The sequence below is a fragment of the Sus scrofa genome, chromosome 10, assembly GCF_054392235.1.
Source record: "Sus scrofa isolate SSC_HxYL_T2T_F1_AM1 chromosome 10, Sscrofa_HxYL_maternal_Yorkshire_Landrace_v2.0, whole genome shotgun sequence".
Classification (NCBI taxonomy): Eukaryota; Metazoa; Chordata; class Mammalia; order Artiodactyla; family Suidae; genus Sus; species Sus scrofa.
In genome coordinates, this window is record NC_139392.1 from 59015729 (window position 1) to 59031977 (window position 16249).

The following is a 16249-nucleotide window of genomic DNA, read 5'->3' on the forward strand; positions in this document are numbered from 1 at the left end:
TGTCTGCCCCACCCCTCTTAAGACTGAAATTAGTGTGGGGGCTTGCTACAGGCTTCCTGATGGTAGGGCCTGGTGCCTGCCTACTGTTAGGTGGAGCTGATTCTTATCCCTCTGGTGGGTGGGACTTTGTCTCTGGTTGTGATTAGAGGCAGCTGTGTGCCTGGGGATCTTCAGGCAACCTGTTTGCTGATGGATGGTGCTGTGTTCCCACCTGGTTTGTTGTTTGGCCTGGGGCTTCTCAGTCCTGATGAGTAGGGCCAGATTTTTCCAAAATGACCAGTTCTAGAGGAGTTCATGCTGATGATTATTCCTGAGACCTTTGCATCCAGTGTGCTTCCTCCACAATAAGCCACAGTCACCCCTGTTTACCTAGAAAATCCTCCAAGAACCGCAGGCAGGTCTGACCCAGATTCTCATGGAATCTCTGCTTTGCCTTGGGACCAGTACACATGAAATCCTTTGTGTGCCTTTCAAGAATGGAGTCTCCACCAGTTCTGTGGAGCTCCTATGCACAAGCCCTGCTGGCCCTCAGTGCCAAATGCCAGATGCTCTGGGGGAGGCCCCTCCCAATGCCAGATCCCCAGGTGAAGGAACCTGATGTGGGGCTCAGAATTCTCACTCCTGTGGGTGAGCCTCTGTGATATAGTTATTTTCCAGTCTGTGGGCTGCCCACCCGGCAGGTATGGGTTTGCCTATATCCCATAATCGACCCTTCTACTGTCTCAATGTGGCCTCCTGTCTTCTGTAGTAGGATATGTCTTTCTTGATCCTTTGCAGTCTATTTGGTTGAAGGTTGTTCAGCAGCTGGTTGTAGTTTTGTTGCTTTTATGAGAGAAGGTGAGCTCCAGTCCTTCTACTCTGCCATCTTAATCCCCTCTTGAGCTCCCTTGAAAGAATGGCGTGACTCATTTTAGTAGGCAGGGGGAGTTGGGAACCTTTCAGGCAAAGATACAGTATTTTAAAAGGCATGGAAGCTATTGGGGTTGCAGTTTATCTACCACTGTGTTGTCAAAAAGTTACTGTTTTATTTGCTCACAGTTCTGTGAGTCCAGTACTTGGGCTGGGCCTAGTTAGATGATGCTGGTCTCACCTGAGACCCTCCTCATAGGGCTGCAGTCATCTGGTGGTGCCCCTGGGGCTAAGTGGTCTCAGATGGCTTCCCTCATGTGTCTGGTTTTGATGATGGCTGTTGGCTGGGGTTCTTCACACGGTAGCAGAAGAGTTCCCCAAGCATGACAGAAGCTGCAAGGGCTCTTGAGGACTAGGCGTGGAAGTTGCACAGTGTCACTTCTACAGTATTCTGTCAGCCAGAATGTGTCACAGGCCAGCCTAGATACAACAGGAGAAATAAATTCTATCTCTTGATAGAAGGACTTGCAAAGAATTTGTGACTTTTTTGTTTAGTCTGGAATGGAATTAGGGCAATACTATTCCAAATGGAAAAGGGCAGGATGAGTTTAGAATGTATTACTCAGCCCTTTTGGCCTTTTCTTTTCTTTTTTCTTTTTCTTTTTCTTTTTGCATTTTAACTTTTTTTTTAATTACTCAACTGAATTTATCACATCTGTAGTTGTATAATGATCATAACAATCCAATTTCACAGGATTTCCAACCTTTGTTCTTTTCTTTAGCCTTAGTAGTATTTCCTCCAAAGTTTATTACACAAAGTCCTTTAATCATCATTATTACCTGACCCTGACCTCTTTCTCTGTTTCTCCTAGAATGACAATAAAGTATAAATTAAAATGAAAAACAGAAAAGCTTTTCCAAGGACTAATTGAATTTTAAAAACTCTGAGTATTGGAGTTCCCATCGTGGCGCAATGGTTAACGAATCTGACTAGGAACCATGAGGTTGTGGGTTTGATCCCTGGCCTTGCTCAGTGAGTTAGGGATCTGGCATTGCCATGAGCTGTGGTGTAGGTTGCAGATGTGGCTTGGATCCCCTGTTGCTGTGGCTGTGGTGTAGGCTGGTGGCTACAGCTCCAATTAGACCCCTAGCCTGGGAACCTCCATATGCCTCGGGAGAGGCCCTAGAAAAGGCAAAAAGACGAAAACAAAAACAAACAAACAAAAAAACCAAACTGAGTATAAAAAAAAATTTAAGAGAAAATGTAACTTACTTTTGAATATTCTTGTAAACTTGAACTTGATGAACAGGGATATGGAGAACTACTCAGGGTCCTAAATTGTATAATACACCAGGATTATGTGTTATTATCACATCATTTGTTAGTATTTAATTAAATAATTTGGTTAATCTTTTGTTAAGCACTTTAATATACAGCTATCTAATTTCTTGGCCATAGTTTCAGCTTCCTAGGTAAATTCTTTTATGCGTGTTCTGTGTTGGTAGACATCTACAACCATCTACCTTTTAGAATGATCTGATATCCTGAATTAGTAGATTCTAAATTAATGATGTTTTTTACCTCTTTATTCAACTACTTCCAATACTCAGCAGATACATATGTGATTTCCTCTGAGTTGTATGCATTTATGATTCTTTGTGATCTGCTATTTTACTCTGCTTTCCATTCTGAAAGAGTTCTTTGCCTTTGTTCATTAATCATGGGAAACAGTTGTGCAGCATGCCTCGACATTAACTTGAACATCTAAAATTAGACCCGTAACAATCAGCAGTTGGGAACAAGATTTCATTAGTTTGTGGTATGTGTTAAGTAGACATTGCAAGGTTGGAAGAAACTCCCTAGAAATAAGTAAGTGACTTTTGTGTGTGTGTGTGTGTGTGTGTGTGTGTGCAGGTTTCTGCGTATATATGCAATTGAAAGTCTTTTTATTAAGCAAATGGACAAATTACATCTGCTACTCCAAATGCATTATAAGCATTTTGTTTATACAGTGTGCTTTTTAATCATTTTAGAAGAAAAATGTATTGAAAACTTCATACTCTAGAATGGATTTTTCTGCGTGTTTCTTTTGTGGTTTTCATTTTTTAAAGGAATAATTGTACTACATGTACTGTATTTCAAGTGAAAGAATTTTTTCTCTCTTCATTTTATAGAAACCCACTCATAAAAATGACATCCTGGTTGTATGAATGTCTTTGTGAAGCTGAACTAGCACAGTATTATCCTCATTTTACTGCCCTTGGCCTTCAGAAAATAGATGAATTAGCCAACGTTACAATGAAGGACTACTCCAAATTGGGAGTCCATGACATGAATGACCGCAAACGTCTCTTCCAACTTATCAAAATCATTAAGATTATGCAGGAAGAAGATAAAGCAGTCAGTAGCCCAGAATATCTTCTTCAGACAAGCAGTCTGTCCATCAAGCCTCCGAAATCCAGATCTGGCCCTCGCAGGCAGCTGCATTTTGATTCTCCTGCTGACAACAAAGACAGAACTACCAGCAAAAATGAGTTTGAACTCTGCAGTTTATCAGATTTTTCTGTAAATGAACAAAAGTCTAGTTACCTGAATGTACTAGACCATATGGTACCAGATGATGCCCAGTACCCTACAAAAACAAGAATTCTGAATGCCGTTGCTGCTGATTTCTGTGTACAAAGAGAAACTAACACTTCACTCTTTTCATCAAATCACTTTTCTCCCATACAGAGAGAGTGTGATATTCCCATTATGCAAAGAGTCTCTCATGTTTCAGGGTATAACTACGGAATCCCTCATTCCTATATCAGGTAATTATTTTTAAATTAAATTTTTTTTGAGGGAGGGTAGCCTTAGGCCAGGGCAGGCTTTTTTTTTTTTTTTTTTTTCTTGAGCCGCTCCCGCAGTATATGGAGATTCCCAGGCTAGGGGTCTGATCAGAGCTGTAGCTGCCAGCCTATGCCAGAGCCACAGCAACTTGGGATCCGAGCCACGTCTGTGACCCACACCACAGCTCACTGCAACGCCAGATCCTTAACCCACTGAGCAAGGCCAGGGATCGAACCTGCAGCCTCATGGTTCCTAGTCAGATTCGTTAACCACTGCCCCACGATGGGAACTCCAAGAGTAAGACATTTTTGATGGAGTTTAGAGTTGGAGAGTCAGGGTAACAATAAGTTATTTTGACTTAAGTGCTTTGAGTTAGAATTTGAAATGAGGTCCCTAAGTGAAATATCAAGTAATCCCTAATACTAACCTTGGTGTAGTAGAAAATCGATTTTTTTTAAAGTGTATTCTTCGTTTTATTATTTTAAAAGTTATAAACAATGAGTTATGGAGAAACAAAATATATTCTTAAGCCACTTTTTTTTTTTTTTTTAAATAAAGGCTATTTTTTAATACCTTAAAACAAAGTATTTACATCTGGTCTTGTACTGGCTAAGGTATTGGAGGATTTCATAACCAGCCAGTTCTTTTATTCTAAAAAAACCAGAAGACTTGGAGTTCCCGTCATGGCTCAGTGGTTAACGAATCCTACTAGGAACCATGAGGTAGCAGGTTCGATCCCTGACCTCGCTCAGTGTGTTAAGGATCTGGCGTTGCCGTGAGCTGTGGTGTAGGGCTTGGATCCCAAGTTGCTGTGGCTCTGGCATAGGCTGGTGGCTACAGCTCCAATTTGACCCCTAGCCTGGGACCCTCCATATGCCGCGGGTGTGGCCCTAGAAAAGGACAAAAAGAAAAAAAGACAATTCTAAAAGCAGAAGTGCCTTTAGTAATATGAAATGAATTCTGTGTTTCTGAAAAATAAAAAAATTTTTGTTTTTGGTTTGGTTTAACAAAGTGCAGAGCATGTAGTGCTGTTTTCTTCTTTTTTTTTTTCTTGTCTTTTTAGGGCCGCATCTGTGACATATGGAGGTTCCTAGGCTAGAAGTCCAGTCAGAGCTGTAGCCACCAGCCTATATCACAGCCACAGCAATGTGGGATCTGAGCCATGTCTTCGACCTACACCACAGCTCACAGCAACACCAGATCCTTTACTCACTGAGCGAGGCCTGGGATCAAACCTGTGTCCTCATGGATGCTAGTCAGATTCATTTCTGCTGAGCCACAACGGGAACTTGTGTTTTCTTCTTTTAGTTGTGAAAGGACTAGATCATTCTAGGATTGTTCCTGTCCTATTGGTTATCTCAGTGGTGGAGGAACTAATACTTTCTTGAATGTTAGTCTTTTATTAAACAGCACATAAAAATCTAAACTGGAACTATTTATGAATAAAGATATGACTTTGTATTTATTTAGATAGAATGGATATTTTAGTGTAAATAATGCTATTATATTTATTTGGCAAATATTAAGTACCACCTCTGCTTGCCCTGATTCTAGATATAAAGATAATTAGGGGAGTTCCCGTCGTGGCTCAGTGGTTGACGAATCCTACTAGGAACCATGAGGTTGTGGGTTCTTCCCCTGGCCTTGCTCAGCGGGTTAAGGATCCGGCCTTGCCACGAGCTGTGGTGTGAGTCACAGACGCGGCTCAGATCCCAAGTTGCTGTGGCTCTGGCGTAGGCCTGTGGCTGCAGCTCCGATTTGACCCCTAGCCTGGGAACCTCCATATGCCACAGGAGTGGCCCAAGAAATGGCAAAAACACACACACATAAAAAGATAATTAGGATATCTGGAGACTCTCAGACTGTTGGGGGCAGGGTGAGAGGGAAGACAGACAACCATATAGTGAGCCAAGTGCTCTCACAGAGGTTTATGCAGGGCAAACTCCAAACAAAAGCTATTCAATTGAGCTTTCTCACCTTTTTTTTTTTTTTTTTTTTTGGTCTTTTTGCCTTTTCTGGGGCCATTCCCACGGCATATGGAGGTTCCCAGGCTAGGGGTCAAATTGGAGCCACAGCTGCTGGCAAACACCACAGCCACAGCAATGCAGGATCTGAGTTATGTCTAAGACCTACAACACAGCTCGTGGCAATGCTGGATCCCCAACCCACTGAGCAAGTCCAGGGATCGAACCCACATCCTCATGGATACTAGTCGGGTTCATTACTGCTGCGCCACAACAGGAACTCCTATTTAAGATCTTGAGTAGACCTAACTCTAGCTGTCATTAATTCTGCATATCATACAGATACAGTTTATTTCTTCTAGGGAAGTTAGGCGTTAAAACCAGAGCCTTTTTTTTTTTTTTTTTTTCCTTTTTAGGGCCACACCTGAGGCTTATGCAAGTTCCCAGGCTAGAGGTCAAATTGGAGCTGCAGCAACACCAGATCCAAGCTGAGTCTGCGACCTACACTGGAGCAATGCTGGATCCTTAACCCACCGATCGAGGCCAGGGATTGATCCTGTGTCTTCATGGATACTAGTCAGGTTCTTAACCTGCTGAGCCACAAAGGGAACTCCAGAATCAGAGCCTTTTAGGAGAAGAACATTTGTATATTTTTGCTCCTTGAACTTGGGAATCTGTAGTCCTTTTGTCCATATGACCCATCCTAGAGTCCCTGGTCTATTTTAAAAGGGTATTTTCTGTCCTTGATTAGTTTTATGTGATTAGATTATTGATAAAACAATTAGAGATCTTGACACAAGACCCTTTTAAAATTTAGGATACATTAAAATTGGTTTTTATTAATAAAAAGTACAACATATGCAAAAGGAGAGAAAATAGAGCAGTGAACCCCAATTGGCCCATCATTCACTTTTTTTTTTTGTCTTTTTATGGCTGCACCTTTGGCATATTGATGTTCCCAGGCTAGGGGTTGAATTGGAGCTATTGCCGCAGGCCTATACCACAGCCACAGCAATGTGGGATCCAAGCCACATCTGCGACCTACACCACAGCTCATACAGCACCAGATCCTTAACCCACTGAGCAAGGCCAGAGATTGAACCCATGTCTTCATGGATACTAGTCGGGTTGGTTAACTGCTGAGCCACATGGGGAACTCCTGCCCATCATTCACTTTTAATGATTGCCAAGATTTTGCTACATTCAAGGTCAAAATGGTGCTTTTTTAAGATTGTACCATAGGTTGATTCAAGAAACAAAACATGCTTTAAAAGCCTTGAGTAGTCCTTTATGCATTATATTAGAAAGTCTATTTGTTACTTTTTACTAATTTAGATTCTGGCCAAAAATAATTTTCCAGCCAGTTGGAGGGCTCAGAAAATTGAAATTGATACAAAACAATTATATAGTGAGATATCCTGTGTAAAATCTATTATAAAAGTCTTTTTAGGGGCTATTAATCAAATTCTGAAGTGTAAAGGAAGAGAATAATTTGTTTCACTAAGATGTTCTTAGTATATGTGCCAAAGGCATTGGTCCTGATACAACATCTACTTTCCTATTTTCTTGTTACCTTGCTTAAGAGGCGTTTCTTTCTTTTTTTTCTTTTTTTTCTTTTTTTTTTTTTTTTTGTCTTTTTGCCTTTTCTTGGGCCGCTCCCACGGCATGTGGAGGCTCCCAGGCTAGGGGTCTAATCAGAGCTGTAGCTGATGGCCTATGCCAGAGCCACAGCAACACAGGATCCGAGCCACATCTGCAACCTACACCACAGCTCACGGCAACGCCGGATCCTTAACCCACTGAGCAAGGCCAGGCAGGGATCGAACCCACAACCTCATGGTTTCTAGTTGGATTCGTTAACCACTGAGCCACGACAGGAACTCCAAGAGGCATTTCTACATAGGTAAGTGGTCAGTTCTTACACACACACACACACACACACACACACACACACACCATCATTAAGCTCAGCTAGTAAACCTGATGAACTTTGTATCCTTAACCCTATTTTGCCTCAAATATTCTAGATGTTACGCTTGATGAGGTCACTGGGTCAGCCAGAGAAGAAATGTATCTAAATAGAAAGATGAATTAGTGGTAGACAACACCAGTCATAAAATCGCCCTGAGAAGAAGAAATAGGATTGTGTCCTAACAAATAAATACATATCAGGGTGGGGAAAAAGAGGAAGTAAGAGAACAAGACAAAGAAAGGGCCAGAATACATCTACCACCAAATTCTAGGTATTTAATAAACACAGATAGGATTTTAAGAAAGAATTAGGAGTTCCCGTCGTGGCTCAGTGGTTAACAAACCCGACTAGTATCCGTGAGGATGAGGGTTTGATGCCTGGCCTCTATCGGTGAGGTAAAGATCTGGCATTGCTGTGGCATAGGCTGGCAGCTCTAGCTCCCATTTACGATCCCTATCCTTGGAACTTCCATGTGCCACACCTGTGGCCCTAAACAGAACAAAACAGTAAATGTACAATAATGATTAGATTGAAAGGAAGTGAGAGGTGTGTGTTTGGGTGGGGTGGAATGGAGATGGAGATAGAAGTAATCAGGATTTATAGCTAATGAAAGAACTTTTTCAGAGTCCTTCTGTGGCACAGAAGGTTAAGGATCTGGCATCACCGCAGCAGTTTGGGTCACTGCTATGGTGCAGGTTCCATCCCTGGCCAGGGAACTTCCACATGCCACAGGTTTGGTTAAAAAAAAAAACCAAAACTTTCTTAGTGTCAACACTTCAGTATGTGACATGTGGACACGTGCGTAGGTATTACACCTAATGTATAACAAAATGTACTGATACTTTGACCTCTTAAGTAGCTTTATCCTATTGTTAACGCCTGCTTATAAACATGTATCAGACAGAACACCTCAGAGAAAGAGAATCCTTGGACTGAGATGGACAAAATCAGAGTTTGTGTTCGAAAACGCCCTCTAGGCATGAGGGAAGTGCGTCGTGGAGAAATTAATATTATTACTATAGAAGACAAAGAAACTCTACTTGTTCATGAGAAGAAAGAAGCAGTTGACCTCACACAATATGTTCTGCAGGTATGATGCTTTCCTTCCATGTTTGGAACTAAAATTATCAAATGTCAATTTTTTGCTTTTTGTTTGAGTAGCAGTACAGATTCTAAAATTCACTTTCTGGTTTGGATGTTGGCATTCATTCCTGATGTGGCATCAGATTACATCATGGATAACCCCGAGCCTTCATTTTTTAAATGTATAGTGCCATAGGAGATATAAAAACATAGTTCCTCCATTCTCGTGCAATAGAGTTGAATCATACATTTGCTTTACATGCTTTATATGAATTCAGCTATACATATGCATCTAGAAAAGGGGGAATGAGGGAATAAAAAGAATTTAAATAATGAATTGGTAGTAGACAGGACCAGTCCCTGAGCATATGCCCCAGAGTGACTATGAAATGGTCACATAGCCTGTCTCTCACAGTGAACTTCTCGTTCTGCTAAGTACAAGCCTGAAATCTAATGATGGAGGATATATTTTTCTCTTTTTTTCTTTTTTCTTTTTTTTAATGGCCACACTCAGGGAATGGAAGTTCCCAAGCTAGGCAATGAATCCCAGCTGCAGCTGCCATCTATGCCAGAGCTGCAGCAACGCCAGATCCTTTAACCCACTGTGCCGGATTGGGGATGGAACCCACACCTCGGCAGTGACCCAGGCTATTGCAATCACATTCTTTTTTTTTTTTTAGTTTTATAATGATTTTTATTTTTTCCATTACAGCTGGTTTACAGTGTTGTCAATTTTCTGCTGTACAGCAAAGTGACCCAGTCACACATACATGTATACATTCTTTTTTCTCATATTATCATGCTCCATCATAAGTGACTAGATATAGTTCCCAGTGCTACACAGCAGGATCTCATTGCTTATCCATTCCAAAGGCAATAGTTTGCATCTATTAATCCTAAATTCCCAATCTGTCCCACTCCTCATTGGCAACCACAAGTCTGTTCTCCAAGTCCATGGTTTTCTTTGCTGTGGAAAGGTTCATTTGGGCCATATATTAGATTCCAGATATAAGAGATGCCATATGGCATTTGTCTTTCTCTTTCTGACTTCACTCAGGATGAGGGTCTCTAGTTCCATCCATATTGCTGCAAATGGCATTATTTTGTTCTTTTTTATGGCTGAGTAGTATTCCATTGTATGTGTATATACCACATCTTCCTAATCCAGTCATCTGTTGATGGACATTTGGGTTGTTTCCTTGTCTTGGCTATTGTGAATAGAGCTGCAATGAACATGCAGGTGCATGTGTCTTTTTTAAGGGAAGTTTTGTCCAGATATATGCCTAAGAGTGGGATTGCTGGGTCATATGGTAGTTCTATGTATAGTTTTCTCAGGTACCTCCATACTGTTTTCCATAGTAGTTGGACCAGTTTACATTCCCACCAACAGTGCGGGAGGGTTCCCTTTTTCTCCACACCCTCTCCAGCATTTGTTATTTGTGGACTTACTAATGATGGCCATTCTGACTGGTGTGAGGTGGTATCTCATGGTAGTTTTGATTTGCATTTCTCTAATAATCAGGGATGTTGAGCATTTCTTCATGTGCTTGTTGGCCATCTGTATATCTTCTTTGGAGAAATATCTATTCAGGTCTTTTGCCCATTTTTCAATTGGGTTGTTGGCTTTTTTGGTGTTGAGTTGTATAAGTTATTTGTATATTTTAGAGATTAAGCCCTTGCCCGTTGCATCATTTGAAACTATTTTCTCCCATTCTTTAAGTTGTCTTTTTGGTTTTTTTATGGTTTCCATTGCTGTGCAAAAGAGTATCAGCTTGATTAGGTTCCATTGGTTTATTTTTGCTTTTATTTCTGTTGCCTTGGGAGACTGACCTGAGAAAACATTTGTAAAGTTGATGGCAGAGAATGTTTTGCCTATGTTCTCTTCGAAGAGTTTGATGGTGTCTTGTCTTACATTTAAGTCTTTAAGCCATTGTGAGTTTATTTTTGTGCATGGTGTGAGGGTATGTTCCAGTTTCATCGATTTACATGCAGCTGTCCAGTTTTCCCAGAAACATTTGCTGAAGAGACTGTCTCTTTCCTATTTTATATTCTTGCCTCCTTTGTTGAAGATTAATTGCCCATAGGTGTCTGGGTTTATTTCTGGGTTCTCTGTTCTGTTCCATTGGTCTGCATGTCTGTTTTCGTACCAGTACTACACTGTCTTGATGACTGTGGCTTTGTAATATTGCCTGACGTCTGAGAGAGTTATACCTCCTGCTTGGTTTTGGTTCCTCAGGATTTCTTTGGCAATTCTGGGTCTTTTGTGGTTCCATATAAATTTTTGGATTGTTTGTTCTAGTTCCGTAAAAAATGTCCTGAGTCACATTCCTAATCCACTGCAATGCAATGGGAACTCCCAGAGGATATATTTCTAAGCAGCAAGGCCCCACATTGCCAGCCAACTGCTTATTTTGATTCTCAATTATATTTGGACTTAGATTTAACTTGGTGGAAATTAGGGTCCTGAGCAGGCCATTTTATACAAGGTAGATTGCAGTAAATATAATCCAGAGATATGATTTCTCATTGAACATATACAGGGTTAAATAAAGCACTAATAGCCCAAACACATTAAAAAATGTCCATTCTTGGAGGAGTTCCCGTCGTGGCACAGTGGTTAACGAATCCGACTAGGAACCATGAGGTTGTGGGTTTGATTCCTGGCCTTGCTCAGTGGGTTAAGGATCCGGCGTTGCCGTGAGCTGTGGTATAGGTTGCAGACGCGACTCAGATCCCCTGTTGCTGTGGCTCTGGTGTAGGCCGGCGGCTGCAGCTCTGATTAGACCGCTAGCCTGGGAACCTCCATATGCCGCGGGAGCGGCCCCAGAAAAGGCAAAAAGACAAAAAAAAAAAAAAAAAAAAAATGTTCATTCACTACCAGAATGCTTATGAGACCAAGGACAAAGCGTTTGATATTGAAAGGAATTTATTTTAAGCTGATGACTACTCTTGTGATAACTCCGTCAGTTTCTTAGAAAAACAGAAACCCGCATGGATAGAAGAGAATCATAATTTAGGTACTCTTAAATTATGAAGCAATTGCGAATAATCTAAAATGGGATAATTCACTAGATGTTAAAATTTGGGAATTCATACTTTCTCGTGCTCTTAATCTGCCTCCCTCAATGTTCTTATTATGTCCATTATATTCTCTCTCTTGCTTTCTTGCTTCAAAACCCAATGACTGGTGGAGAGAAAAAAAGGCAGTCAGTAAACTAGTGTGCGAGCAATTTACCTTAGTCAGCTGAGGTTTCACTTTACTGGAATAAATCCTTTAATGCTAAAGTCAAATTGTTAATACTCTCCCCTCTTTAAAATTTACATTGTTCTTTTTCTTTGGTTACCAAAATTGGGTTTCACGGTAACGTTCAAAGCAATCCACAGAGTCTTTCTATGGGCACTAAATTACTAGGCCACTGTATAGCCAACCCAATCACTTTAACAGCCTTATTGACTGCTGATCAATTCACAATCTGTTAGGTCTAGGTGGGAAGTATTTATATTAAAGCTGGTCCAAATGACCAATTAGTTGTAAAGCTATCTAGTTCCATGGCAACTTAGAGCCATAGTAATAGCCCTATCCAATCACCATCTACCCAAGACTGCTGTAATGATGCTTCTGTCACAGTAATTCCCTCAAGGAAGCATCATCTTAGCTTTTGTACTTTTCCATTATCCCAAAACACAATAACCTTACTTCTTTGTCATTACCATTGGTCAATACTTATTGAATACCAATAGTTTCCGTAGCACTTTCTCTGCTGTTTGAACTTTGGACCTTTGCTCTCCTGGGTCAATGATTATAATTCCATCAATGCTTATAATATATAACCGTTAGGAGGCCTTTTTTCTCCCCCTTTTTCTTTCTCAAGTAGAAAGAGGAAAAGGGAGGTTCATAGCAAACATAGCAAATCAATATTGATCCTGGATTCTTTGGGTTTTATTTTTAAACTTATTCAGGAGTTGAAACAGTAGGTTTATATGTCCTTTAAGTTTCCTATCTTTTCATAGTCTTTTGTTATTTAGTGTGTGTGATTGTACACATGTAGTGTACAATCCTACTTATCATTAAATTTTATATCAACATAAGTGAAAAAACAAGGAAACAGGTCTGTATGTGTTTCATTCCAATTTCTTAAATAAAAAATATATATTTTAAAAAGATGGTACTGAAATATATCAAAAAGTCTACAGTGATAATCTCTGGGTAGTAAGATAATACAGGTAATTTTATTTTCTTAACTGTTATCCATGTTTAAAATTTTTTGTAATAAGCTGTTACTCTTAATAAAAAAAAGTGAAAACTTTTGAAGAGGATAGATTTACCTATTTCAAAATCAAAAGCGTATGCAATGGGAGTTCCCACTATCGCTCTGCAGGTTAAGGATCTGATGCTGACTCTGAAGTGGCGTGCGTTCGACCCCCTGGCCCAGTAACTTCCATATGCCTTGGGTGCACCAAAAAGAAAAGAAAAAGAAGGAGTTCCCATCGTGGCGCAGCAGAAACAAATCCGACTAGGAACCATGAGGTTGTGGGTTCGATCCCTGGCCTTGCTCATTGGGTTAAGTATCTGGTGTTGCTGTGAGCTGTGGTGTAGGTCACAGACTCGCCTCAGATCCTGTGTTGCTGTGGCTGTGGTGTAGGCTGGCAGCTGTAGCTCCGATTCAAACCCTAGTCTGGGAACCTCCATATGCCATGGGTGTGGCCCTAAAAAGCAAAAATAAAAAAAAATAATAATAAATAAAGGAAAAGGAAGGTATACAATGAAGAGTGTCTCTAATCCCATTTACTTCTTGAAAACAACCATTATTCTAGGTGTATCTTTCCAGAGATATTCTATAAGTACATTTATAATCTGGAAAAAAACTTATTTAAAAAAATAAACTGTGCAGGAGTTCCCGTCGTGGCTCAGCGGTTAATGAACCCAATTAGTATCCATGAGGATGTGGGTTTGATCCCTGGCCTCCATCAGTGGGTTAAGGATCCAGCTTTGCAGTGAGCTGTGGGTGTAGGTTGCAGACGCAGCTCGGATCCTGAGTTGCTGTGGCCCTGGCGTAGGCTGGTGGCTACGGCTCCGATTAGACCCCTAGCCTGGGAACCTCCATATGCCACGGGTTCAGCCCTAGAAAATAAATAAATACATAAATAAATAAACTATGCAGGTGCTTCCACTGTGTCACAATAGGATCATCAGAGTCTTGAGAACGCTGGGACATGGGTTCAATCCCTGCTCTGGCACAGTGGGTTAAGGCTCCATCTTGCTCCAGCTGCAGCTTAGGTCATGACTGTGGCTTGGATCCCATCCCTGGCCCAGGAGCTCCATATGCCTAGGGGCTGCCAAATATGATAAAAAAATTTAAAAGATAAACTATGCAACTCTGATCACATCAAGGCTAAAGTGAATTTTATTTTATTTTATTTATTTATTTTTTTGTCTTTTTGCCTTTTCTAGGGCCGCTTTCCGAGGCATATAGTGGTTCCCAGGCTAGGGGTCCAATCAGAGCTGCAGCTTCCGGCCTTCACCAGAGCCATAGCAATGCAGGATCTACAACTGACACCACAGCTCACGGCAATGCCAGATCCTTAACCCACTGAGCAAGGCCAGGGATCGAACCCACAACCTCATGGTTCCTAGTTGGATTCGTTATCCACTGAGCCACAACGGGAACTCCTAAAGTGAATTTTAATCCAACCTCACTGACAAAGTATAAGCAAATGAAGGTATCTGTGATGCAAAGGACTTTGTGAATTATGATAACCTTGCATTTTCACATATCTTTCATGAAAGATACTTATACTAGTACTGGAAAAATCAATACTTAAATCCTCTTGGAAGGAAAGATACCAATTCCTTTAAATCAGTAAGTGCTTTCAAAGATGTTTATTAAAGAGCATTTATAGAAGGAGGAGAATAGCTATGTACTCAGTGAAATAAAAGAAAAACAAAAATGTATTCCCACATTTACTTCTATTCATTTTTTTCTTATTTTGCTGAGAAATGAGGAAATGCTTTTGACCTCATACTTAACTATAAAAACCTTAGTGATATTTGAGCAAAGGATGAATTTGTCTCCTTGCTTATAGACCAGTTATGAGTTAGATGTAAATCATGACCATTAAAGTCAGATTTTCAAAATATATTTTACTCTTTATTATTGCCATTTTCAAGCTTAATCAAAAGTGTAATGAACCTCCATGTACCTATCACCCAACTTCAACAGTTGCAAACATTTTACTGTTTTTAATCAATCACATTTTGCAGAGCACTGAAAGTTCACAGATTTCTTGGTCATGCTGAACAGGTTCATTTTTTTCTTACCTCCCAACTTTTGGAGATCTTTTTCCTTTTCTTTTTCTTTTCTTTTCTTTTTTTTTTTTTGTCTTTTTGCCTTTTCTAGGACTGCTCCCCCAGCATATGGAGGTTCCCAGGCTAGGGGTCGAATCGGAGCTGTAGCCACTGGCCTACGCCATAGCCATAGCAACGTGGGATCTGCATCTTCGACCTACACCACAGCTCACGGCAAAGCCGGATCCTTAACCCACTGAGCAAGGCCAGGGATTGAACTCGAAACCCCATGGTTCCTAGTCGGAGTCGTTAACCACTGTGCCACGACGGGAACTCCTGGAGATTTTTTTCTAATTGATGATTTTGAGTTTGTGGCCCAATTTTTTCTTAGATGACTTATCTAATTTCCATTCTAATGTAATGTAATGGTACATGAAACAGACTCCAACTTGGGTAAAAATGACCCAAAAAAGTTGACTCCAGTCTGCATTTCCCCATTTGCATATAAATTTTTTTCTTGGGTTCCCCTCATGGCACAGCAGAAACGAATCTGACTAGGAACCATGAGGTTTCAGATTCGATCACTGGCCTTGCTCAGTGGGTTAAGGACCTGGCATTGCCATGAGCTGTGGTGTAGGTCTCAGATGCGGCTCGGACCTGGCATTGCTGTGGCTGTGGTGTAGACCAGCAGCTGTAGCTCAGATTAGACATCTAGCCTGGGAACTTTCATATGCCACAGGCGTGGCCCTAGAAAAGACAGGAAAAAAAAATTTTTTTTCTTAACTGACTATTTAGAGCAGACCCAAAAGGTAGCAAAAGATGGGGCCACCTCTCTCATTCATTATGTGTAGACTGCCATTTTGATGCTGCAGTCAGGCTGGAAATTATTAGGATTTCTTACTCAGATATAGTCTGGCTTCCAACATGGTAAGCCTCTACATTTTATGCAAATAATTATGGCTTGCCAGATCCAATTTAATGGGGTCTCCTGTCTTTCCTCTTTCTGATTACCATGGTTTTTTCATTTGGAAGTCATCTTGGACTCCCTTCTCTTCCCAGCTCTCCACATCTGGTCAGTTGCCCAATTTTTTATGCATCCACTTTCTTTTTGTTTCCACTGTCATTGTCTAATTTAGACCCTTCTTAACCTCACCACCGAATCACGAGTGTTCCTGTTCCCAGTCCATTCACAGTATGAAACCAGATTAATCTTCTAATAAAATGGCTCAGATCGTCCCTCTCTTTTGAAAAGTTTTTTTTTA

At 40.7% G+C, this 16249-nt stretch overlaps 1 protein-coding gene across 2 annotated transcripts in view; it reads left to right on the forward strand.

The window, feature by feature from the left end:
* Positions 1-16249, forward strand: part of KIF24 (kinesin family member 24) — an 83990-nt gene that overhangs the window by 36186 nt on the left and 31555 nt on the right. For both annotated transcript variants that reach the window (XM_003130663.7, XM_084979825.1), the window contains exons 2-3: positions 3025-3663; positions 8519-8708. In XM_003130663.7, the coding sequence (XP_003130711.5) occupies positions 3041-3663; positions 8519-8708 (813 nt within the window). In that variant the 5' untranslated portion in view covers positions 3025-3040. The remainder of the gene's footprint in view (positions 1-3024; positions 3664-8518; positions 8709-16249) is intronic.